This window comes from Eumetopias jubatus, unplaced genomic scaffold (assembly GCF_037043125.1).
Source record: "Eumetopias jubatus isolate StellerSeaLion01/CBP00866 unplaced genomic scaffold, mEumJub1_p1.0 scaffold_16, whole genome shotgun sequence".
In the NCBI taxonomy this organism is placed as follows: domain Eukaryota; kingdom Metazoa; phylum Chordata; class Mammalia; order Carnivora; family Otariidae; genus Eumetopias; species Eumetopias jubatus.
The window spans coordinates 78,087,018-78,114,008 of record NW_028274822.1 but is presented as its reverse complement, the minus strand read 5'-3'; the positions used below and the strand labels follow the sequence as shown (position 1 = coordinate 78,114,008).

Here is a 26,991-nt window from a genome sequence, read left to right as displayed (position 1 = left end):
TAAGCATTCTGTTGGGGCATGAACAGACGCTCGTGTTATGCTCTAGAGAGGTATTGTGAACTATCAAAGGTGAAATAGCCTATCTTCAAATACAATGAGCAGTACAAACACAATCAACAAATATTTATTGAGTGCCTGGGCCTTAAGACTGAGATGTCATCCCGTTCCCCGACAACCCCCCCTCCCCCCTGTCAGAGAGCTTCCTTAACTGAGCTTTCTGTGAAGGGCAGATGCAATTTCAGGCTTGCTAAACGATAAGCCATTAATCACACACTGCTTCAGATTAATTGCAATGCCTAAGATCCCCCACAGCATTCTGCCTTTGCCCCGAAAATCGAATTCCCTCAAGTCCTCCCTAGTTTTTCAGATCACTAGCACCCCAAGCAAGCTTTCATTCTGAGCCGGCCAGCCCACTGCTAGCCAGAACTGGAACTCTCCACACACCTCCCTCCAGTCTGATGTGTGACCTTCAGTGTGCTGCGCGTGTCCACATTAAGCTGCCCACCAACCACGCATCCTTTAGCGTCAGGCCTCCACTTCTGCCCTGCTCTCCAAATGCCCTGCTGGGCCATTTCAAATCATCTGATGGCACATTCAACAGCTAGTTAGCTCTCTGCCTGCACTCCTACCATCCAGATTGTTTTTGGAGTTGCAAAGCAAATGAGCCAGAAAGGCACTGCCAACGCTACCAAAATGCAACCCTGGATATTAAACCCAGAGCCCAGGGAAGAAGGAAAGTAGGACCACCTCAGCATCTTTCAACATAAAAATCTCTCTCCCATGCAATCACAGCCCACAACCCTATTTCATCTCAAGTGCCCAGTTCCCCCATGATGTTCTGAAATCTTTTGAGGAACCCATGGGGAGACACCATCCAAGAACCAACGCATGCCTTCAAATCGATCTCTGAACTACAAGCACAACAAATCAGGAATGGACGCTGCCAAGGAGAAAATCAAATTCTGCTTGTCTCCTAAGTGGGCAGCAACTAATTACCTAATGCTACCCAGAGAGCCTCCAAGTGAGAGAGCCAGGGCATCAGTGGAATAACACAGCTAGTCCAAGACCTTCCCGGGGAACCCGAGTCTCTGAACGCAGCATGTCATGGGATCACAGAACGAAGCAAGACACTGAGCTCCTACATCCACAGAAGCTACGGCAATTTACAGAAATTCCCGGAGGCTGGAAGCCAGGACCCTCCAGTCCCAGGTGCCGTGCGAATGCATTTTTCATGAGCTTTTTCAAGAACGGAGAAAAGACCTGTCATGTTAAGAGGCTTACAGTGATGTTTATACTTCCATTTTCTAGTCTCCTGGTTTGTTTGTTTTCCCTGTGAAGCCCAGTTTCTGTGAATCAATGACTCGGCTACATCACACTCCCTCCCGGTGGCTCCCGGTAACAGGGCTCTCACTGGCCACCAGCGCTCCGCCAGCTCAGAGAAGCTCAGCTGCCAGATCCCTGATCTTGCAGCAGACTTCGAGCGGAGCCGAGCACCATCTATCTGTTAGAGCTCTGGTACAGCCACTTGCAGCTCAGCTAAGCCCATCAGGAAACCTTTAGCTTATGAGATTCCATTCAATACAGCCAAGATAGCAACCTCCTTCCACCCACCTGAGAGATGGATACACAGATGGATAAATAGATGGACGGCTCATTTGAACCCTGCACGTTTCTCCTTCCACCAAGGATCTGCACTGCCAGATATCCCCCACTATTTCCTCCCCTCTAAAGAAGACCAAACACTGAAAAACTAACCCAAAGTACCCAATGGACAATTATGATGCTAGGGACAGGAAGAGGAACCCTAAACACAGCAAAATGGGAATATGAACAGTCTACCCACCAAAGCCCTGACAGGTAAATTGCTTCCCAAAAGCAGGCTGATTAACAGCTTCCCTTCCCTGCACTCCCCCCACCACCCCCACCACCACCACCTTTGGGCTCTGTATGCCTCACATCAGTACCGGTCCTTAGAAAGTCAAATTTTCACTTACTCAGATCTACCAAGAATCCCCAGTGCCTTGCTATACGAAAACCCCACGAACGGCAGTTCTTCACCCGAGAAACCTGAGAGGTTCAGCTGGCACAAAGAGGATGAAACCCCCGAATTCTTCTCTGGTTCATCAAAATTGGAGGTGTCATCATCAGACTTGAGGGTGGGAACGAAGGGGGGAGGAGCTGGTTAAAGAAAAACAAGAAGAGAGGGAGAGAAAAATTCAGACGGATTCAACACTGTTGCGGAGAAAATCGTCTTGCTCCTTCAGCACTGCAGCGACTAGCTCACACAGGCAGACCCAGCCTTGGCTCTGACAGCAACAAGAGATTAACCCCTTCTCTGCCAACATGGCCACCAGCCGGCAGACAGGCTGCCTTCCCCGAGGGGGGGTGGGGGGGGGTAAACTGAAGGAGAAACTCAAACAGGTCACTTGGTGGAACAAAAGCACTTTGGGGAACTCATGGGAGCCGGCTGTTCATTCCGGATATTTCCAGAACGCTTCAACAGAGCATCAGGCTGGCTAGTGCCAGCACGCCAGCCGACCCCACACCTATGTATTTCTTCCTCTGGACAGCTCTAAATCATCAATATTTAATGTTAATCATTGAAATAAGATGGCATTTCTACATTTCATGCAGTGAAATGAGAGGAAGGAGCAGGAAAGAGGACCTGGGAGGCATGTAACTCACGTTAGGATAGCACTGCAGTCTAGCTCATTCATAGCCAGAGGAGAGTGCTCAGAGCTCTTATCAACCACTTTTTTTTTTTTTTAGTTCATTATCCCTCCTCCCCACCTCAATCATGCCACCCAAATCCACCGCAGTTTAATCAGCATAATGAAACACCAGCCAAATAAAGTTCTTCCTGATGATTTACAGCACCCCTGCCCGCTGATGGTGTAAATGCACCGATGGACGTCTGCGTCCTACCTCGTTAAGGCATGACTCCAGGCTAGGGGCATCTTACATCTTCTCCACTTTCTGCAGACCTACTAAGCTCTCTTGGTCAGGGAGGGGGACACTCGGCCATCAGTCACCAGGCGGCTGCCCATTGTGGTGGGCTCCAGGGGGTGTAGCGGGTTAGAAGCGTTACCATGGCTGCAGGCTGAGGCGTCTGTGGCAAGCCGGCCAGCTGAGTTGGCGAGCCGGGCATCACAGCCCCCGCAGTGCAGGCTTCATGCTCCCCACTCTGTGCGTGCTCTGGCTGGAACCCCACCTGGCCGCCTGCGTGGCAGGGGCCAGTGCTGATCCAAGTGACAGAGCAGCATGACTCACTGCCGGAGCTCGCTACAGCGCCCCCTAGGACCCTTGTCACGGCCGGTCACAGTCCAGGCTTCCTTTTTAACTCCTTGTTTTCTGAAGCAGCTGTGCACCAGATAGAAGCAGCAGTCTGGTTTCTGCTTACAGACTCAAAAGAATCTGGCTGTTTGCAAAGTACCCCAGTGACAACCACATCGAAGCGGCAGTGCTGGGGAGTGAATGGAGAGGTGAAGGGATGGTGTGGTGGGGGAGGGAAGGAAGCCACAAGGAGGAGGTCTGGCTCCTCCTGGGAAGAGCAAAGGAGCATTCGCAGGGCTTCAAGTGCACTGAGACGAGGTAAGAGATTGAAAACGTAAAATGCGCTACCAGGAAATTATTTAACACCTCCAAGCTCTCAAGAGAATTTAAATCTTCCCTGTTAGTATCAGAATCTACTTGCTTAATACTTTAAAAATTAGCTGATAGAAAGAAAAATTACATTGACTGCTTCAGCCCACATCCCGTGTGTACCTCCAACAACAGAGCCTCAAACCAATCTGATTTCAATTATTCAATACTTTCTTTAAGGAAAAAAAAATAATAATGGAAATTACATTTCATAAGGATCAGAAAGAGAAGTTTTCCATCTCAAAAAACTCAGATAAAGACTGAGGAAATGTATGCAGTTTCACAGATGACACAAATATGGAAGCGTTATGACTGACGGCACATTACTTGGGAATCTGAGTGGGTTCAAATCCCAGCTCTACCATTTACCAGCTCTGTGACTTCGGGAAAGTCACTTAACCTCTCTGAGCCTCATTTCCAACACAGAGATAAATTCCTCAAAGGGCTGTTGGGAGGTTTAAATGAAAACCAAAATCTATATAAAGTGCTTAGCATATTCCTTAGCACACAGTAAACACTCCACAAAAATCACCCATTGTTGTTATTGCTCACATGAGATTCATGTTTACGACAGATCCTGCAATTGGTGAAGGCTAGTGAGATACAGCCCAATCTGTGTTGAATATTCTTCTTCCCTGCTCAAAACATGCACACAGTCATGTGGATGTTTGTGTTTATCATATCATCTTATTTCTAGCAGAAGTTTAATTCCCTTTCCACTATATACTAATTTATCTTTGGGAGACTAAAACAAAATCCCATTTCTGAGTGAGAAGTATGATTAATATAGGGGTAGGAGCCACCCTCTGTGAAATAATTATGATTTAGAAATTCTGTACTATAAAATAAGATTTCTCTTGAAAACTCCATCATGCTCAAAGCCAGCGCATATGGTCGAGATTAGAAAAATGGCCAATCTTCAATAGAAGGAAGGAAAAAATCAACATGAAATACACCAGCTGGTAACAGGTGAGATAGTCACAGGATGGATTAAAAGGCAGGAATATAAACCTCTAGACAGGTAGTCAGTTGACTACAACAGTAAAGTCTGAAAAAAAGGGCTTATAGGAGCATCTGGGTGGTTCAGCTGGTTAAGCATCTGACTCTTGATTTCAGCTCAGGTCCTGATTTCAGGGACATGAAAGCAAGCCCCGCATTGGGCTCTGCACTCAGCTGGGAGTCTGCTTGAGATTCTCTCCCTCGGCCCCTCCCCCTACTCAAAATCTCTCTCTCTCTCACTAAAATAAATAAATCTTAAAAAAAAAAAAAAGGACTTATAAGGGCCACATTTGGGCAGGAAAAGAGCCACAGCCTCAAGCCAAAAAGAAATGGACAAACTGGAAATTCTCTACCCACCAGAAAGTGACAAGGATGCTCACCCTTGGCCAGGACCCGTTAGGGGGAAAGAAACAGGCTGGCGATTAAAACTGTAATCCCAGCTAGGGTGTCTGCATTTACAGTATCCTATATAGGGTGGGAACTACAAAACAAGAAATTTGGGGCGCCTGGATGGCTCAGTCGGTTAAGCATCTGCCTTCGGCTCAGGTCATGATCCCAAGGTCCTGGGATCGAGCCTCACATCAGGCTCCTTGCTCAGCAGAGAGCCCGCTTCTCCCTCCCCCTCTGCCTGCCTGCCGCTCCCCCTGCTTGTGCGCTCTCTCTGACTATCTCTCTCTCTGTGTCAAATAAATAAAAAATCTTAAAAAAAAAAAAAAAACAAGAAATTAACATCAATACTGGCCCAGGATCACTGAGCCCTTAGGGCACTGGCAGACACAAAAGGAGAACATCTTGTGGAAGCACTTTCACAATCCAGGGCACATGGGGCAGACAAACCAACAGACACACACACATACACACATACACACAGGCCCTACTAGAAAGGAATTCACAAAAAAAAGTAAATACCAACAAGTACACATAACAAGGAAAAAGAAGCCACCCAAACTACCATGGAGGACCATCATCACATACAAGAAATGGGAAAATTAGCCTTCCAAAAACTGCAGATAAAAGAACAATCTAAAATGGGACATAAAAGGGGCGCGTGGGTGGCTCGGTTGGTTAAGCGACTGCCTTCGACTCAGGTCATGATCCTGGAGTCCCCGGATCGAGTCCCGCATCGGGCTCCCCGCTCGGCAGGGAGTCTGCTTCTCCCTCTGACCCTCCTCCCTCTCATGCTGTCTCTCATTCTCTCTCTCTCAGATAAATAAAATCTTTAAAAAAAATTAAAAATAAACAAAATAAAATGGGCCATAAAATTAATTTATTATCAAGGTAAATAAGTAGAAACGCTAATAAAAGAATAGGATACTCTGAAAAAAGGACCACACACATTTGAAAGGAACCAAACAGAACCTCAAAAATGAAAAGTATTGTTATTGAATTTGAAGTTTAAAACTCCCTGAATGCATTAAATAGAAGATAAGACACAGTCAAAGAGAAAATTAGTGAAGTAGCGTTAGATCTGAAGAAATCACACAGAATCATACTTCTCAAAGTGTTATCTGTAGAATGGCAGCATCAGCATCACCTGGGAGTTAGTTAGAAATACAGAATCTCTGGGGCGCCAGGGTGGCTCAGTCAATTAACTGTCTGCATTCGGCTCAGATCATGATCTCAGGGTCCTGGGATCCAACTCTGCATTGGCTCCATGCTCAGCAGGGAGTATGCCTCTCCCATTCCCTCTGCCCCTCCCCCCACTCATGCTCTCTAATAAATAAATAAAATGTTCAAAAAAAATACAGAATTTCTGGCTCTGCCCCACATCCACTCAATCAGAACCTGCATTCTAACGAGATCTGCAGTTGGAGAAGTGCTCACATGGAATGCAGCACAGAGACAAAGAGACAAGACATGAGAGGTCAGGAGACAAAAAATGAGAAGGTTCAATACATATCTTAACAGGTGCACCAGAAAGAGAGAGTGAACTAGCTCAAAATTTGGATGCTCAAAATTTTGAAAGGATTATGGGAAACTTGGTCAAATCCAAGACTACCAAGTATGTGACCACATCTATCTTTGGGGGCTAATTCTCCTCCTTCCTGTACCTTATGGAAAATGTTCCTTTTTTGATCTTCATAAAATACAATTTTTCCGAGCAGCCCGGATGGCTCTGTCGGTTGATCAACCGACTCTTGGCTTTGGCTCAGGTCATGATCTCGCAATTGTGAATCAAGCCCTGCTTCCGGCTCTGCACTCAGTGCGGAGTCAGTCTGCTTCAGATTCTCACTCGCTCTCCCTCCCGTTCACTCTCTTTCTCAAATGAATGAAATCTTTTTTCTTCTTTACAAAAGGTATTAATAGGTCACTGGATTTAAGTCTATGCTGATGGAGATACACATTATATCTGAGAACATAGCAGAGTGCCAGGCACACTGTAGGTGTACAATAAATATTTGCTGAACAGATGTATAGAAAATGACTCTTGAAAAGAGAGCACCTAGCATAATTAAGGCCACGAAGAAATTACTTGATGTTTGAGTTAAATGAAGAGGCTTTAAAAGTGGAGATTGTTCTGTCTGAAAAATATGTTAATGAGTGCCTTGTATTAATATTTTCTGGTACAGTATTACGAAATCATCTCATCCCCCATACCCACCACATTCAATAATGACAAATCAGAAGTCATAGATTAAAATCTACTGTTCATTGCCAAAAACTATAAAGAAAAACAAGAAAATCTTTTCCTATGTATTTTTAAAAATAAACCAGCCTGTGCTTGAAGTCACATTAGGGCAGATTCCCCATAGTGGCAAGGGCTAGGCAAGGGCTAGGCAAGTTCTGGAGTGTTTCCTGTGCCCACCATCCCCCACTATAAGAAAGATGGCAGAACAAGGTTTTCAGAAACAAAGAGCTATTTTAAGAGCTTTAGTTACTCTCTCTCCTACAAATTCTCTCTTTTCTTTAAATCTGACATTCATTAGAAGCTTTTTGGGGGAAAAATGTATTGCCTACAAATCAAAAAAATAAAAACAAAAAAACAAGGAAAGGAGAATCCCCTGGATTTGTCCTCTTGGCCCTCCTCATCTCTAACATGTTCCATTGAGCTCCATTTACCCCATTCCCACCCTTACATTTTTCAGCATGCCACACAAACATTAATATTACAAATATAAAAGATTTTCTAATTTCGGTATAGTGTTTATTGCCTGCCTTCCCCACTGGAACACGAGCTCCATGAGGGGGAAGACTATGCTGTGTTCACCATCACACCCCTAACACCTGGCTGTCCTTAGTCAATGTTTAGTACCTATTCCGTGAAAGGAATGAATGAATAACAAGAGCTTTGGATGTGTGATAATTTCTTAAACCTAATGGGCTATTTCGTGCAATGTGCCGCTTTAGGAAACCTAGAGTCCCCGATTTAGTCATGAAGAATTGGCACATTAAAAAACAAGTACGACAACAAAAATCTAAGCCTAGATATAGTTCATAAAACTCCTATGACTTTTAATCATCACTGTGAGTTACAGACGCTCGTGCTGAGTCGCATGTGGCAGAAGCGCAAAATGCATAACAGCCAACACAGTGTCATAAAGGACAAAGGCACATAAATAAATAGTGTGTAATGATATAATGAATCGGGACTGTGCCTGGAACACAGTGGGCATCCAATATTAAATCAAAAACATTTTCAGCTTCGTTCTATCTACCATGATGGCCCGTACCTTAAAAAAAAAAAAAAAGTACTTAATTAATACGATGCCATGTTCAAACCTAAAAGGAAGGCGACCAGAAAAGTGGCCATCCTCCGGTTCCTTAAACTCTGAAGCAACCAATGTGATCGCACTTATCCATGGTACAAAGGCAGGACTGCAAAGTAGGTGAAGAGGAGGCTATTTATGTCGTTTAGAGGTCAAGGGGTGGGTGTGAAAAGCAGAGATGCATAAATGGAGTGCTGGTAAGTTCTGCCGAAGGGGACACAGTGAGTTTTGTGTGTTCCTGCGGGAAAGTGTCATGGAGGTGATTGAATGTCAAGAGTTGGTTAAAAGGTATCTTGGCCGGCTGGAGTGGGGAAGAGTACCACTTTAGAAAAGCCACAGAGCTGCCGCTCGAGGGAGCCGTGGGTAATGAGATTGGGAAGGAAGCGAAAGTGAAATCTTGGCCAGACCTTGAAGCAGGGGAACCCTGGATCGGATTGACAGAAGGGATTATTAGACAGAGTTTTAGAGCGCTGGGCTGGTGTCAGTGCCAGAGACTGATACCATCGCCGCAGGAGCGGTGGTTGGAAGAGGTCGATGCTAGAAACCTCTAAAGGACAAGTCTACAATAGTCAACATGACAAATTCTACAGTAAGGAAGTGATAATGGACACAGAGAGGATGTGGATTAACAGGAGGCAGGCTACAGAAAGAAGGGGCAAAATGTGACAACTGACACAACAGCAGAGCTTTTAGGAAGATCAACGACCAACTCTTAGGATTGGAACAGCTCCAAGAGAAAGAGGTTGCAATAGTAGGAAGAGCAAGAGATCCAGGATCAGAGAGATCGTGGGAATGAACCAATAGAATAAGTTAGGTGATAGGCAAATATAGCTAGTTACTAAATATATGTGAATAACTCTGCCCATCAAAACAGATTTCTATTCCCCAGAGCCCCAGGCAAGTCCCCTACTTTCTCCCCTCTGGGTAGGAAGTGGTCAGGTATAGCTCCTCCAAACAAAATGTTGTGTAAGAAATACAAAAAGACAAACTAGATCCAGTTTCCAATATACTTAAGTAAATAAAATATTCTCACATGTCTTTGCTTCCCAAAGGAGTCATAAAGAGACTTTAAGGTAATGCTGATTTGGCCAGTGGTCAATTTTTACAATGGTGTCTTCAAAGGAGATGAATAAGGAAGTTAGCATTACTCGAGTATGCTTCAATCAATCGATCTCAAGGACGCTAGGGTCTAGCTGCCAACGGCTAAGCAGATTCCCTCTCTGGTGGCAGATTCAAATTCTTGATGAGTTGTGTGCTCTGTCTGAATCTCACCATTCTCAAAAGCCATGTTCCTACCAGGCTGCTTAGCATCAAGTCTTTGGTAAACGATGGACATTTTTCCACAGATTTATACTTTGAGAGATGCTTTCTCTCAATTCTGCATCATACTTGAACCAGACTTCTAATACTGTAGCTTTACTTTGTCCCCCTCCCTCTGGGTCTGGGTACTCAGCATACCCGCAAAACACTTACATGGGCTGGAAACGCTCCAAAAAGAGAATCCTTTCAAACCTCAACTAGTCATGATCGCCTTTTCCTGCCAGGTTGGGTCTAGATCTAACCAATGTGGGGCCCAGGTGGACGCCCCCAGAACATACTTCAAGGATAGTGAAGGAGCTAGTTCCTCGGCTTGCATTCCCTAGAACCGGATCGCTCTAGCACATAACTACTGCAGTAGGTATCTCTAAGCAGGATTTCTCAACTGGCACCAGTGACATGTGGGAGGGGAGAGTGCTTCACTGGAAGGGGCTGTCATGTGTCTTGTAGGGCACTGCTAAATTAGCAGTATCGCTGACCTCTACCCACCAGATGCCATCAGTACCTCAAGTTGTCAAATCGTGACAACCAAAAATGTCTCCAGACGTTGCTAAATTTGCCCTCCTGTGGAGGGCAAAATCACCCCCAGTTCAGAACCAATGCTCTAACAGGTAAGGACGTCCAAAATACTGTTACCACAATACCTTCATCACACCCAACAAAATTAACAGTAATTCTGTAACATTATCTAACACCGTATTTGTGTTTGATTTCTCCAGTTGTCCCAAAAATGTCTCTTTACAGTTGGCTTCATTTCAATCAGGATCCAACCAAGGTTTACAAACTGATTTGGCTGGTGTGTCTCTTAATCTGTAACAATGACTTTATTTTAAAGTCATTTATTGGTCTAAGAAACTGGATCACATGTCTGTAGAATTTCCCAAATTCTGGACTTGGGTGAATGCATCCTTGTTGACGTCATTTAACATGTTTCTCTGCCCCCATGCTTCCTGTTAACTGGCAGTTCAATTGAGGGCCTTCCTTAGATTCATATTCAATTCTTTTGGCAAGAATACTTCCCAGTATTCTGGGTGTGTTGTCTACTTAACGCATGACATTAGAAGGCACACAGTGGGGCGCCTGGGTGGCTCAGTTGGTTAAGTGACTGCCTTCGGCTCAGGTCATGATCCTGGAGTCCCGGGATCGAGTCCCACATCGGGCTCCCTGCTCAGCAGGGAGTCTGCTTCTCCCTCTGACCCTCTCCCCTCTCATGCTCTCTCTCTATCTCATTCTCTCTCTCAAATAAATAAATAAAATCTTTAAAAAAAAAAAAAAAGGCGGCACACAGTGTCTGCTTGTCTCCCATCTTGTGATGTTCACAATGATCCATCGGTTCCATTGACATCAGCCTGATCCCCCCAATGGTTCACTTAAAGGTTTACAAACATTGATGAGCATTGACTATAGCCATTATTTCATTAAGGGCGACAAAATGATGGTTTTCTCATTTCACTATCCCTTCTACATGTATTAGCACATCAACAATTTGGTTACCCTGAAATATAGTTCAAATAGAAAGGCAGGTCAAATGCTTGGTTCTTTCCCTATATTTAGCAACATTCAGAGTAATGACTGGGGTGCCCTTAGCAACTGCCAGAAGTGACCAGTGATATTTCTTTTTGTGTTATCATTAAGAACTCATAAATTGTTATATATTTGTTGTGTTTCAAGTCACTACAGTCTTTTTGGTGTTCATATTGTCCCATCTTAGGCAAGGAGAAGCCCCTCTACTAGATATTCTTGCCAGAAAAGCCAAATCAGAATCTATTTTTAGCTTTTGGAACTACCTTCCAGTTTACAGGAGCCAGAAGAACAAGTACCATCATCATCCCCTACAGAGGAAGCAAAGAGACAAATGTGGGGGTATTCTGTAAGCCAATGATCTAACTTCATCAAGCCAATGGCATAGAAAAAAAATAATATACATGTATATATGCGCATACATACGTCTGTGTGTGTGTATATATATATATATATATACACACACACATATTTTCATTAAAAAAATTTAAATTTGTCTCCATAGCTGACTATATCCCAAGATATGAGTGACTTTGAATCCAACTACTGGGAGCATTGGCAAAATGTGGAGGAACTGGATCTCTCATTCATTGTTGGTGAAAATATAAAACGGGTCCTGAAAAAGGTCGGCAATCTCTTAAAAAGTGAAGCATACCCCTATCATATGAGCCAGCCATTCCACTCCTAGATATTTACCCAAGAGAAATGAATGTGTATGTCTGCAGGCTTGTACACAAATGTTCATAGAAGCTTTATTTCAAATAGCCAAAAACTGGAAACAACCACAACCATCAGCAGAGGACTGGATAAACAAACTGTGTTATATCCCTATAATGAACTACTACTTAGTAGTAAAAAGGAACAGACTATGACACATGCCACAACATAGGAAGAATCTCAGAATGATTATGTTGAATGAAAGAAGCTGGACAAAATAAGTACACCGTGTGGGACTCAATTTATATAAAGTTTAGAAAATAAAGCTAAACTACGGTGACAAAAGACAGATCAGTCATTGCCCGGGGACAAAGGAAGGAACGGGGAGGGGTGTGAGGAAAGGGTTTCAAAGGGGCATGAAGAAACTTCTGGGGATGATAGCCATGTTCATGCTCTTGAGTGTCATGATGGCTTCATGGGTATACACATATATCAAAACTTAAACTGTACGCTTAAAATACATGCGCTTATTGTATGTCCAATATTCCTCAATAAAGCTCTTTCCAACCGTTGGGAAGGGCAAATATTGTGTCTCCAATCCTTTCCTGGTCTGAGGAGCTTCCAGGCAGGCTCCTTCAGCCCATGAGGCAGAAGTGCTACACAAACACATCCAGCCTCACCCCTCTGCTCACTCCTCCCCCAAGAAGAGGGAGCTAATGTGACTCATCAGGCTGGACATCACCGGGCTATGCTGTATTGGAAGGCAGGGTTACTGTGCCTGGAAAGCAAAGAACCAAGCCTAACACTTCCTGTTTCCCTCAGCCAACTGACCGCTTTTGTCCTCCTTCCTTCCCTCAGTCCCACCGCAGCGAGCCCTCTCTGTCCATGAGGGAAGGCCTTCCATTCTTCTCTGGGAGGGTGGGTAAATGTCCAGGAGCCCAGCATCAAGGGTTATTGAGTATTTGCCTCACCAGGAATAGAGTAGATATTTTCATCCCCATCTGTGTGTTGGGGATGTGTGTGTCCTTTGCTCGTCAGAAGTCTCAAGGACAGGAAGGGTGGGTCTTACCCCCCAACCTGCCAGTGCTGTACGATGAACCCCATCCTTTTCTTTCCATCACGAGGGAGCAACAGAGTTGGTCACGTTTATTTTCTTTGAAGTGAGACGCTGAAAATCGCTTGCAAACCCCTGGTTGTGAACCACCTGGACCTCCTACTCTTTGTCCTTTGGCTTCTTAACCTCTTTTGACTCCTGCCAGCCACCTTCTTAGTCCTATCCAAACTTCACACTCATAAAATGAGCGTAAATGCAATCACCACACTTCAGAAAACTGACTTGAAAGTTGGCTACTGAATACAGGCCCCGAAGTTTAATGTAATTCTGAATCTTTGGCCAAATAATTTCCATGTTTGCTTGGTTATAAAAGGTTTTTGGGCAAGTGAGAATTTAAGGGTCGAGGACTCCAATTTATGGGCTTTCTAGAAAAACCTTTCCCCAAGGAAAGGCATTAATTTACCTCATCTAGAACCAATTTTACTAAACTGAAATTTAACATTGCACTGTTGGCTGGCACTAAGAGGCACTATAAGAAGCAGTTATGGGGGGGGGCGGTGCAAGGGGGTAGCTCAGTCAATTGAGCATCTGATTCTTGATTTCTGCTCAGGTCATGATTTCAGAGTTGTGGGATCGAGCCCCATGTCAAGTTCCACACTCAGCAGGAAGTTTGCTTGGGATTCTCTCCCTCTCCCTCTGCCCCTCCCCTTGCTCTCTCTCTAAAATAAGTAAATAAATCTTTAAAAAGAAGAAGTAGTAGTAGTGGTCGTAGGGAAATCCCCAGGGCACATATGGGAGGAATGAGGCCCACAATGTCACAAGGAGGTCTCGTTTGGGGGAACTCAATGATGAAATTCCTCAGGGCTCAGTATCCAGAAAATCAAGTCTTTTCTGAGCAAACCATTCTGGGTTTTTCTCTCATGGGACTGAGGCTCTCATACAGGTGACCTTTGAACATGGGTTTGAGCTGCGGGGCGGGGGGGGTCTACTTACACATGATTTTTTTTTCAATAAATCAGCACAGTACTGCAAATGTTTCCCTTCCTAACAATGTTCTTAATGACATTTTCTTTTCTCTAGCTTACTTTATTGTAAGAATATAGTATGTAATACATATAACATACAACAGATGTTAATTGACTGTTTACATCATCAATAAGGCTTCTGCTCAATAGTAGGCTGTTAGAAGTTTTGGGGAAGTCAAAAGTTATGCGCCGATTTTTGACTATGCAGGGGTCAGTGCCCCTAACCCCCATGTTAGTCAAGGGTCAACTGTCACTGTTCATATTTTCCTTTTTGCTTTGGCCACTAGGAGGCTTAGAGTCCCAAATCTGTCCTCGTCCAGCAACTTGACCAGAAATTCTTTGTTTTTACCTTTAACCCAGACATATTTCTTTACTGGGATACCCCCTTCAACCAGATTCCTACATTTATTTATTTTTATCCTTTTGATATTGCAATTATCTCTAAAATAAGCCATCTCAGTTTATCTTGGAATAAAATGAAATACTGCATATTTTTAACATCTCTGGTTGTAGCATCCAAATTCAGACTAGAGCAGGGAAATCCCATAATCCTAATTTATAAGCATTTAGCTCTTCTTAGCCTATTTTCTCCTATCAATAACTTACTTTCTAAAAACAGAACAATCCCCAAGAGACACATAAATACTTGCCTGTATAGCCCATAAGCCTGTAATAGCTACTGACTGCATGTCTTCATTATTCCTTGTTTATGTTGGGGGCGGGGGGAGGCCCACATGCTCCTGGGCTAGTGAGTTGAATTCCTGCCATCACTACTACAGCATCCCCCCCCCTTTCTACCTTCCTCTCTCTCATGCTGATCCCCCAACATCCCAGCTTCCCTTCCACACTTCCTCGTGCCCCTGAAGTCACTAGGTGGCTGTCCAACAGGGAGATACACTTCAGGGCCAACCAAGGAGAACACAGAAGCACATCTACCAACCTCCACGAACTAGCTTAGAAAACAAAGCATGGATAGACACCTGTTCAAATGATAGGAACCCAAAACAAGCAGTCCTGAAAAAGGTCCAAAACAAGCCAACACACACACACACATACAGACACACACACTCCACAAGCCATTGAGATAATGCTATTCTAAAAGCAGAACGCTAAAAGAAACAAATGAAATACTCATGTTAAAACCATAAGGAGTTTTCATTTGTAAAGAAGAGAACACTGCTCATTAGAAATCAATGCCAGAGTGGCCAATTCAAAGGATAAATATGGTACGGTTTACAAAGATGTCTTCATTTATATCAATGATGCAGGAAAATCACCTGACAATAAAAACTCCTGATTTCCTGGGAGGCAATATAATGTTGTAAAGAGTATAGGCCGTACTGGTGTTTATGTTGGTGTAGAATATTCTGGAAAGTTATATAAGAAACGGACAATAGTGGATCACTTTAGGGAGAGGCCCTGGGCATAGGGCGAGAAAGAGACAATTTTCACAGTCTTCTGTGTCATTTGAATTTTTTTTTTTTTTTAAACCATGGACTACACTAACTTTTCAAATAAATAAAAGCAAAGAGAACCTGGAGTCAGACAGACTTGCATTTGACTTCTGCCACTGCCAAGTACTGGCTCCGGGACCTTTGCCAAGTGGCTTCATCTCCTTAGGCCTCAATATCCTCACCTGTACTGTGGGACTAATCATAGCACCCATATCCCAGAGGTGTAGTGAGTAAATGGGACAATAATACGCATAATGTGCTTTGCAAAGGCCCTGGCACATAGTAGGGGCTCAACAAATGGCATGGCAATATAATACACAGCTAACAAGTTAATGAAGAAAACTTAATCCATCCTTAATTAAAACTAAATATGGGACAATAGTAAGCTGGGGGGGCACAGGGATGGAAAGTGGAAGGCATATAAATACCTTCTTACAACCACCTATTTGCTATCAGTGGATGGAGATTAAGTTAAGCCACCATCTTGAAAGATATGAAGGTTGTAAAGCTCATCTGAGAAAAAAGCTTTAAATTCCTCAAAAGCAGAGCCTAAAATCCAGCATTTCTAAGCATTTCCATCCACCTATGGACGTTTTCAGCCAAAAAGCAGTCTCCCCTTATCCCGAGCGCAGAGAACAAAATGAGGAAGAAGGGCCCTACAAAGATGAGCAAGAAATTCTGAGGCTGACAGAATGAATTTTCTCCTCTTCCGGGGCTTTGCAAATGCTAATATGCACAGGAATCTTATTTCTGGGGATCTTATTAAAGTGCAGCTTCTGACTCAGCAGGTCTAGGGAGGCCCGAGTCTCTGCATCTCTAACAAGCTCCCAGGTGATGTCGGGGATGCAGATGCTGCTAGTCCACACACTGCACCCTGCACAACAAGGTTCTACTGAACCCAAACTATCGTTCCATGACTTGTTAGCAATGGCAGTCTCGAGTGATTCTGATGACTGCAATATTTTCTCTCCTGGTAATAACCAGACCAATTCTAAATCAATGGTTCTCCAACGGGGGCAGATGTGGCACCAACAGACACTGGGCAATGGCCGGAGACATATTTGGTTGTCACAATCTGCACAGGGGTGGGTGCTGCTGGTATCTATGGGTAAAGGCCAGGGTGCTGCTAAATATCCTGCAATTCACACATCAGATCACACCACAAAGAATGATCCGGTCCCACATGTCGACAGTGCCATGGTTGAGAAACCCTGTTCTAATAAACAGAAAATATGAATCAAGTCCTGTCAATTCATCTCAAGACTATATAAACCCCAAATTTGGAAGTGGGTCTTCAATCCAACATTGTCCTTTCTCAGGCTAGGTCTGAGGCCTGGGGAGGGTAACAGATTAGAGGAAAGAATGGGATGCTGTATGTGGGGAAAGAGTCACCGGCTCATAGTCCATATTTTGCTTATAATCAAGCCTCTGTGGGGGCGTGTGGGTGGCTCAGTCGGTTAAGCGCCTGACTCTTGATTTCAGCTCAGGTCATGATCTTAGGGTTGTGAGATCAAGTCCCACAACAGGCTCCACGCTCAGCAGGGAGTCTGCTTGAGATTCTCTCTCCCTCTCAGTCTGCCCTTCCCCCAACTCATGCATATACACACTCTCTCAAATAAATAAATCTTTAAAAAAAAAAAATCAAGCATATGTGGTTCAGTAAGCCAGTGAGTGACCTACTAAGCATTAACCTTTCTATGATTTTGAGCAATTTAACAGGAACAAAGCTCTACGTAAGCAGAGGACCCAAAGTTTAGACTGTAAGTTCCCTGAAGGCGGGGCTATATCCAAATTTGTCCATCAACAGAGCTACAGCTAACTTAGCACAATGAGGAGGTAGATATTCAAACATCATGAGGAACTGAAAAATTACTGTGATTCCATATGTGCTAAACAGATGTAGAGATTAAACCATTCACAAATGTGACATGGTTCTTTGTCATCACCACAAATATTATTACTAACAATGATCTGTGCTAAGGCATGCATGGTTTTGTAGAAAGAGCATGGGCGCTAGAGTCACGCAGACCTCGACCCAAATCCAGATTCTCTCATTCATGTGTTATGTGACCTGAGACAAGTGAGCATAGTATCCACATCTGTAAAATGGGTATAATAATCCTGACCTCTGACGGGACTGTTTTCAAGTAATACAGTGTGCTGTATTTAAACACCTACTGGTTGGCACACAACAGGGGCTACTTAACCAATTTCCTACCATATTAAGGACCAGAGTCAATGCCCAGTGAGTTACATGGTGCTTATTTCTGCATACAACAATACGTAAGGAGCTCACATGAGGCTAGGGAGCCACAAAATCCCTTTCCTTTCGACCAAAGGCCATCATCCCCTAGGTTTATTGAGCAACCAGGAGGTCATTCGGGGCCTGGTAGTGCACAATGATCATCAATGACAAAAAGGAGACCTATCAGCAGGGGAATACATCAGTGTTCATCAGCACGAGAGCACCCACAGGTCACTCACTACCAGTGGAAGTGAAATGTCCTCTCTGCTAACAAATGCTAAGGACCTGAAAACTCACAGTAATTTTGCAAGAACCGTGGCTTTCTGAGAATAGTGAAAGAACACAAATCAGGAGAAGCAGGCTGTGTCATAAGTAACAGACAATGCAAGTTCTCTAGAGCATTCACCACAGATGACTCAGGATACTTCCACAATCCACACTCGTGTTTTGCAGTCCTCACTTTCGGGACACGGTGGTCTTGAATGAAAGGGACAAGCATGCTGGCTCCGTTGACATCACTGTGCCTGTGCAAGGAACATATTTTAACAGATGTAACTAGAAAAGCGCACCAGGCAGCAAAACTTCCCTACTGATAGGAGCAGGTGCGCGATGCCAGGAAATGGAGGCATAACCACAAAGGCATGCATGAAAGAGGCACTCCGATTGGCCTCGGCTCTCCAGAAGCTCAGGAAATCAGGCTGGGTACAACCAGACTCTTGCCCACCATCAGAAACATCACTGGGACTGCAGAGCCCAGGGCAGCCAGGATACTTAAGAAGCCTCCTACTGGAACCTGGAAAGCAGCCTTGAAATAGTGGTAATAATAAGCAGCTGAAAACGCAAGCTGACATCTGATCGTGTGAAGCTGGGAATGGAACATCAGGGAAATGGGCGCCTGGTGACCTCCATGGGGCAGTAACTCTTCACAAAGCTTTTGACTTGCTGGGAGAATAAGCATTCCAGAACTGGGTCAGGTTCCTGTTTCACATGGTGTTGCCCAGAGCAACCCTAAGAGGCTGGACGCAGGAGGACACAGATGTTCCGTCTGACCTCAGTGTCAAAGCCAAGGCATGTCCTAGTTCCCCCTCAGCAGACACTCCCAATTCTGTCATTCAGAAATTTGCCCAGACCCTTCTTAAACTGCATTTATATATCTTGCCAGGACCACCTCTTGAGATAATGAGTTTTAGAAGATTATTACCTGCTGTGTTAAGCAGTACTTCCTTTCACTGGTTACAACAAGGAAAAGAAGAATTAGGGGTGAGGCAGCAGAGGGGCTAATGTTGCTTTCATCAAGGGACAATCTTGTGTGTGGAAAGTGGAAATATTTAATATGCTGGAGCCATAGGCATTTGAGCAGCAACCATAAACTCAGGAAATCCAATGGCTTCAAGTTTTTTGGTTGATAAAAATCACTCAACGTTCATTTATGAAAAATGGGACCAGACAAAGGCATAATTTCTGTTAGAGTTATGTTGTTAGAAAGTAGTTCAGACAGCATGGAGTCCAGCACTGTTTTCAATCACACAACCCTGAGTTGACTGCAAATACACAGGGATTGGAGGTTGGTGAAAAACTGGGAAATCTGCTAGGAGAAATTCAATGAATACCGTGGCTCTCTGCATAGTCAGGGATGCCATGGAACCTCTAGGAAAATGCACTACCACTCCTCAGTGGACATGAAGATCCCACCCACTGGCTGAGCTACACCAAGTATCTCAGCCAGGCAGAGTCCCATTGGATGCAAACACTCTCAATGCAATATGGTATCCTGGACTGATTCCAGGAACAGAACAGAGACACGAGTGGAGAAACTGGTGAAATCGGGATAAAGTCTCAAGTTAAATTAATAGTAATGTGCAAATATTAATCTTAGTTTTGACAAATGTGGCATAGTTACGTCAGATGTTATAACATTAGAGGAAACTGGGAGAAGAAGGGTATGTGGGAACTCTCTGTACTATCCTTGCAACTTCTTTATAAATCTATTATTATTCCAAAGTAAAAGGTTTATTAAAATTAAAAGAAATTTTTTTAAAGCAAACATATTTCATAACACTTCAAAGCCACTATACTGGGAGTTGGAAGTCCATAAAAACCACCAAGATTTTTAAGAATCAAGATTTAAGGCAAAGGACATGAAAAGACATTTGTCTAAAGAAGACATACAGATGGCCAGCAGGTATCTGAAAAGGTGCTGAACATCACTCATCATCAGGGAAATGCGAGTCAAAACCACCCTGAGATAACACTTCACACCTGTTAGGATGGCTAGTAACCAAAAGACAAGAGAGGGGTACCTGGGTGGCTCAGTTGGTTGAGCATCAGACTCTGATCTCAGCTCAGGTCTTAATCTTCGGGGTCATAGATTTGGGCCCCACACTGGGCACAACGCCCAGCATGGAGCCTATTTTGGGAGGGGGGGAAGCCAAGAGACAAGTGTTGGCGAGGTTGTGGAGTAAAGGGAATCTTTGTACACTGTTGGTAGGAATGTTAACTGTTACAACCAGTATGTAAAACAAAAACTAAACTATTTTTAGTTGCTGAAAAACTAAAAATAGAACTACCACACAATCCAGCAATCCCTCTTCTAGTTGTACACCCGAAGAAAATGAGCTCAGTACCTCGACGATTTATCTGTGCTCTCATGTTCACAGTAGCATTATCCACAACAACCAAGATATGGAAACAATCTAAGTACCCATCAATGATGAGTGGATAAAGAAGTTGTGGTACACACACAGGTACACACACACACACACACACACGGTAATATCACTCAGCCTTAAAAAAGAAGAAGGAAATCCTGCCATTTGCAATAACATGGATGAACCTGGAGGACATTATGCTAAGGGAAATAACATAGGCACAGAAAGAGAAAAAACTGTATGATCTCACTTTTCTGTGAAATCTAAGAGTTAAATGCATGGAAGCAGAGAGCAAGATGGCTACCAGGGCAGGATGGGGAGATAGTGGTCAAAGGGTACAAAGTTGGGAGTTATATAGGATGAATAAGTAAATCTAATACACAGCACGATGACTATGTTTAATAACACCGTATTGAACGCTGGCAATTTGCTAAGAGAGTAGATTACAGGTGCTCTCAACACAGAAAAGGAAAAAAACGGTAACTATGTGAGGAGATGGATATGAACATTAGCTTGACTATAGTAATCATTTCATAATATATATGTAAATCAAATCATGTTATACACCTTAAATATATACAATTTTTACTTTTTTTCAAGTTTTTTTTTTAAGATTTTATTTATTTATCTTTGCAAGAAGGAGAGAGAGCACATGCACACTTGAGCACAAGTCAGGGGGGAGGGGCAGAGAAGCAGACTCCGCACCGAGCAGGGAGCCCGATGCGGGGCTCAATCCCAGGACCCTGGGATCGTGATCTGAGCTGAAGGCAGACGCTTAACCGACTGAGCCCCCCAGGCACCCTACAATTTTTACTTTAAAAAAATAACCTCGGGAAAAAAAAAAAGAATCAGGATTCAGGTGGATGAGAATTCCCTAATACAAAATGGCGGGGAGTGAGGGAATGACACATGCACATGTGTTAAAAATAAGGAAAAACTGGGCACCTAGCTGGCTCAGTCAGTGGAGTGTGACTCTTGGTTCTTGGTCTCGGGGTTGTGAGTTCAAGTCCTGCACTGGGTGTAGAGCTTGCTTAAAAATAAGTTCTTAAAAAAAATAATAATAAGGAAAAACTAAGTGGGTATGTATTAAGACATGGAAATTTTAAGTAGATAGCCACAGGAGGCAGGGTGAGTCACGTATGGGGGCAGCAAGTGTGAAGATGACCCAAGACTGTAGTGACCCATTAGAAAGTCACCTCATCCCAAAGAAAACCAGGACCTTCTAAAAGATGGGCCAGGGCGCCTGGGTGGCTCAGTCGTTAAGTGTCTGCCCTGGGATCGGGCCCCACATCGGGCTCCCTGCTCAGCGGAAAGCCTGCTTCTCCCTCTCCCACTCCCCCTGCTTGTGTTCCCTCTCTCGCTGTCTCTCTCTGTCAGGTAAATATATAAAATCTTGAAAAAAATAATAAAATAAAAATAAATAAATAAAAGACGGGCCTTGTTTTATATGTTTGTTTAAAGATTTTATTTATTTTATTTTAGAGCGAGATAGCAGGAGGAGGGGCAGACAGAGAGGGAGAGAGAAACCCAAGCAGACTCCGCACGGAGCACAGAGCCCAATGTGGGGCTCGATCTCCTGACCCCGAGATCAGACCTGAGCCAGAACCAAGAGTCAGACACTAACCAACTGTGTCAGCCAGGCACCCTTAAAAGATGGGCCTTGGGATGGACGGCATGGGCCACAATCTACACTGACGTGTATCCTTTACGAGCACTATGTAATTTACAGAACAGGAGTTAACACCTGTAAGCCCAATAAGCCTAGAGCCTATAAAACAGCCTGGAAGAAAAAGACTAGGGGGCGCCTGGGTGGCTCAGTTGGTTAAGCGACTGCCTTCGGCTCAGGTCATGATCCTGCAAGTCCCGGGATCAAGTCCCGCATCGGGCTCCCTGCTCGGCAAGGGGCCTGCTTCTCCCTCTAACCCTCCCCCGCTCATGTTCTATCTCATTCTCTCTCTCAAATAAATAAATAAATAAAATCTTTAAAAAAAGAAAAAGACTAGGACAAAATCTGGGAATTCTGACACCATACCAAAAACAACATCAAGGTAAACCAAAACTCAAAATAAAGTTACTTGGGTAATTCATCACCACTCACTGGCTCACTTGAGTGGAGACAGGTTGTTAAGATACAGTCGGCAAGTGCATACATAGAAAAATTAACTGCTCATTCAAGGAGACTACAGAGACACAAAGGCAAGTCAAGAAAAGATTGAGTATATGAATAGCATCTATAGGAAACTGTATCAAATCTTTCTAAAAGTGAAAAAAGAAGACAGCCCTGAAAATATACTGTTAATTAAAAGCCCCGAACCTTGGAGATTTGGGAGTTGATACATGAAGGTTAGAAAAAGTAAGCAATGTCCCTACCAGAAGAAAAAAAAATTTGCTAAGAAATATTTACAAAAATGTAGCCTATTTAAATATTTGGGCAGGTTAGAGAAACCATCACAATGGCTTTCAACTGGACAACGCTGGATCTTAAACCAACTCCTACATTACAACGACATGGCTCCAGCTAGAAGCCTGGTGCTGACACCTTAGAAATGGATTCCACTCCCCACTTCCCCTCATCACCGAAAATAAAACACTCACACAGACCAACTGCTTTCCTACTGGCTCTCCTCTGTGCTAATCACTGGGTCACATTCAATCAACAACACATCCAAAAATAAAAAAATCACCAATTTGTAAAAAAAACAAGCATTTTGGTTTTTGTTGATAATAAATCAGGTCTCTGTTTTTAATGAATTCCGTTTGCACTAATTGATCCCAGAGTGACGTATGTATGAAGGAATGACTCCACTGTGCATTTACGTGATAGATTTTACAAGCTTGTGAACAAAGACAAATATTCTAGAGGAGAACAAATGAACCCAGAGAGACATTTACGGTTTCTGTGCAAACTTGGCCATTCACAGAGCAACGTGGCGCTTTGCCTCATTTCTGAGTCTTTTTTCCTAATCTGTGAAGGATATACCTAGGTCTGCTTTTCCTCTGAGAAGAAACTCTTGTCAAAGCAAGTGACAACCCTTGAACTCCATCAATCCGTACCTCTAACTTACTGAGGGATGATGTTCAGAAGGCCACATAAGCCCAGAGTTTGATAAATGACCCTGTTCTGTGCAAACAATTTTAAAGAAGAATTATCACTTACCGACAGCTCTGTCATTAGCCTTTTCTATCCCCTGTAGATAATTAAGGCCCTTATTTATATAATTTATACCACCTTCTGTGGGTCAGGATAATTTCCAATCATTCTTAAGTGTTTACACTTAATTCCGACACCAGAAGTGAAGGACCGCGGCTCTACTTACAGTTACGGATGTTATTCCAGTCAATTTTAGAGAAGAAAGGGTGGCAGCAAAGGCCTTCAAACTTCAGTCTCTCTTTCTGGCCACACAGCAAACTCTGAATCAGATCAAGTAATTCACCGCTAACTTTGGGGTCATCAGGAAACTTCAAAAACCGCTATTCCAAAAAAATAAAATAAAATAAGCATTTCCTTAGCAGATTCAGCTTCTGATGTTCCAAAGTTAAAGTATTTCTCATATATGCAAGTTTCTCTCTCTCCCTTTTTTTTCTTTTAAAAGAAGGAAGTTTTGTGCCCTCTTAACTTTGGACCAAAGGCATATTCCCAAAATAAATGGCCTGTTCACATCAATGGGTCCCATTCCTTTACAAGGGTTCAATATCCTTCATGATTTGACCCTGCTCCTCTGTCTCTCGTAGCTCCACTCCCCATCTCGCTCTTTGCTGTCCAACAATGATGAGCTATTTAAAGCTGCCTGAACAAATCATGCTGTTCTCTCTGCCTAGAACGCCCTCCCCATCCCATGCCCCTCTTCCACCCGATCACTGCCCCTCCCCATGCTCCCTCTGTAATCTACTTCTGCACACAGTACACTGTGATTTCTATGTGATAACAGGGAGAGAAGGCAGAGAGAGCCTTCTCCTTGCTCATCACTGTAAACCCAGTACCTAACCGGGCCGAGCGCAATTCACTCATTACTGATTGAGCAGACTGAAATGAAGGAGATAAATTGGCCCCAAAAATCATCTAAGGGAAAACTTTCACTCCAGAGGAGACTCAAGAATAACAAGGAATATATGTATGTATTAAGCATATGAAATATGTATTATACATATGAAAATATGTACTAAGCATTCCGGAAAGATGAGATTGAGTGAGTTAGAAAAACCTGTGAAGTTTCTCCTTTTTCCTTTCGGTTGAAACTAAAACATACATATTTATCATATCCTTAAGAAATGGGTTTAACATACTGGAACGTACAGTTATTAGAGAATGGCTTTAATTCTACTTCATATATATTGCCATAATTCTAATTCCTATCCCCCTTCGATTTTACGATCATATTCGACAGCTAGGAGTACTGAGAAAGAGCCCAGCAGAATATCTATCAAAGGAAAGGACTCAAAGCCAGACATTCTAGGCAAGTTACTTAAACATTTTGGGATTTGGTTTCCTCATCTGTAAAAGGAAAAGAATATCGACCTCTCACATTGTTTGAGGATTAGCCAAGTTAATGAACTATATTTCAAGTCTAAGACTCAGTTACTCCCACAACAGCACTGAAATCAAAATGCATTTTATAATCAATGAAATATGATAGATTAATTGGCAAGAGATTTCTTTTTTAACGGAACCTAAAATAATGGCACAGGCTTACAATGACTGGCAGCTGCGAGTCAATGAAACACAATTACTAAAGCGTTTAGAGCAGCTTTTAGCACAAGGTGCTTTATTAAGTATTCGCTATTGTTATTATCCGGGCACTGCTGATTTACATCACAAATGTTCACTCGCACATTTTTAAACGACAGCTCTCGGTATTACTCCAGAACCTCCGACCGGCTCTTTACCTGAAAATTCATGATGTTACTGAAGGTTCTGGCTGAGGTTCCCTCAGTGAACGGGGACCTTCCATAAACCATTTCATAGGCGACCACTCCCACCGACCACCAGTCACAGTCAAGACTGTAGGTGCCTTTCCCATCCCCATTCATCACGGTCAACACTTCAGGGGCCATGTAATCTGGAGTCCCAATCGGGAGTTTGGCATTCACCTGGAAACCCATAAATGAAATGAACACAGCAAACTTTCAATTATTCTCAAACAGTTTGCCCAACAGCCACATTTCAGACACAAGCTGATTTGCCACTGATTACTATTCTCCCAGGCACTTAAACCTTCTGTCAAGTGGCACGCTGTCAGGAAATGCAAACGATTTACTAATTAAAAAAAAAAAAGTATATAATATAATCCAAAGGCAAAAGGGCAAGAGTTGTTGATGATATACACCCTTTGGTTACACAAATAAGAGTTGAGTACACAGCTAGAACGGAAGAGGTCTTTCCTGGCACATGTTACACAGAACTTCTCTTATGAAAACAGCAAAATGATAATGAAACCTAAAGATGAATCTATAAGATCAATCTACCCATTATTGAAAACCTGGCAGCTAGCTGGGGCAAAACAATATTGCAAACTCATTGTATCTCAAGTTTAAATGTCTAGAATCAACATTCCTACTTCAAACCACCCACAGGGAAAGACATGATAAGTATCTCCCACCAGAGGGCCAATGCTAATGGGTCCATTTTCCTCACGCCCAACCCCTGGCCCTGTGGTTCCCTCTCCACTATTCAGGAATCCAGAGCCCTCCAATCCAATGGCACTGAAGCACCTGACCTTGGCAAAGAAATGCTAGGACGATGTAGTAGGTCTTTTTCTAAAGCTAAATATATCCCATTTGAAGAACTGTCCTTTTTTCTAAGAATTTGTCCTTCTGTTTTAGTGTTTACATGTCCTTTGTTTCTCGAAATGATGCTGATGAAAGGTTTTCCGTCCCCCTCCCACCCCACTCCTTCCTCGACAACAGAGTAAGCCGGCAACCTTTCAGTCTTGAAAATTGTTGTGAAGTCTTACTGATCCATGAAATTTAAAGGCTAAGGATCACCTCTCTGACTTCTTCCCCATCAAAACAGAAAGGGCCTGATGTTAGTCATATCTGTGTTAACCAATAATCCTACAGTTGTCCAATAATCCTGCCTTTAAAAAGGCTTCTCTCACCTGAGCAGTTACATGGGCACAAAAGAATCTTCTCCCCATTAAAGGATGTTGAGTGTCCCTGAGAGACGTTAGAGATTTTATAGATATGGCCACGCATCTTTAAGGCTGGGCTTTATATCCCTTCCCTAGGGATGGAGCCTCAAGCTCTTCAAGCCTGTAACTTTAATCCTGTCCATCCCTCTGCCCCACAGATCCACAGTTGGAGGAAACACACCCATTCTCCCTACTCCTTCTCTTTTCACCCCTTCTCTCAAGCCCACCGTAGGTTTTTCCCAAACCCTAAATCTGGACAACAGTGTGATACTGGTATTCTTGATGCCAGGCATCCATTGCTTTCCACTGAGGGGTGCCTGGCCGACTCAGTGGAGCATGCCCCTCTTGATCTCGGGGGTTGTGAATTCGAGCCCCATAGTGGGTGTAGAGATTACTTTAAAAAATAAAATAAAATAAAATCTTTACAAAAAAAAAAAGAATTTTCACTGCAAGTACCCACTGGGGAAAGCTAGATGGTCACACTGCCCAAGAAAGCCACAAGCCATTGCTGATAGATAAAAGTGGGGAGAAAGGAGACGATATCTGGTCTAAGACAGGGACCTTAAACTTGAGAAACTGAAAGCAGCTTAAGGC

General features: G+C 43.4%; 1 protein-coding gene across 4 annotated transcripts in view; it reads right to left on the bottom strand.

The window, feature by feature from the left end:
- Positions 1 to 26,991, bottom strand: part of CIT (citron rho-interacting serine/threonine kinase) — a 158,899-nt gene that overhangs the window by 95,911 nt on the left and 35,997 nt on the right. For all 4 annotated transcript variants that reach the window (XM_028116391.2, XM_028116394.2, XM_028116393.2 and 1 more), the window contains exons 8-10: positions 25,154 to 25,357; positions 23,587 to 23,740; positions 1,995 to 2,178 (exon numbers count right to left, since the gene is read on the bottom strand). In XM_028116391.2, the coding sequence (XP_027972192.2) occupies positions 1,995 to 2,178; positions 23,587 to 23,740; positions 25,154 to 25,357 (542 nt within the window). The remainder of the gene's footprint in view (positions 1 to 1,994; positions 2,179 to 23,586; positions 23,741 to 25,153; positions 25,358 to 26,991) is intronic.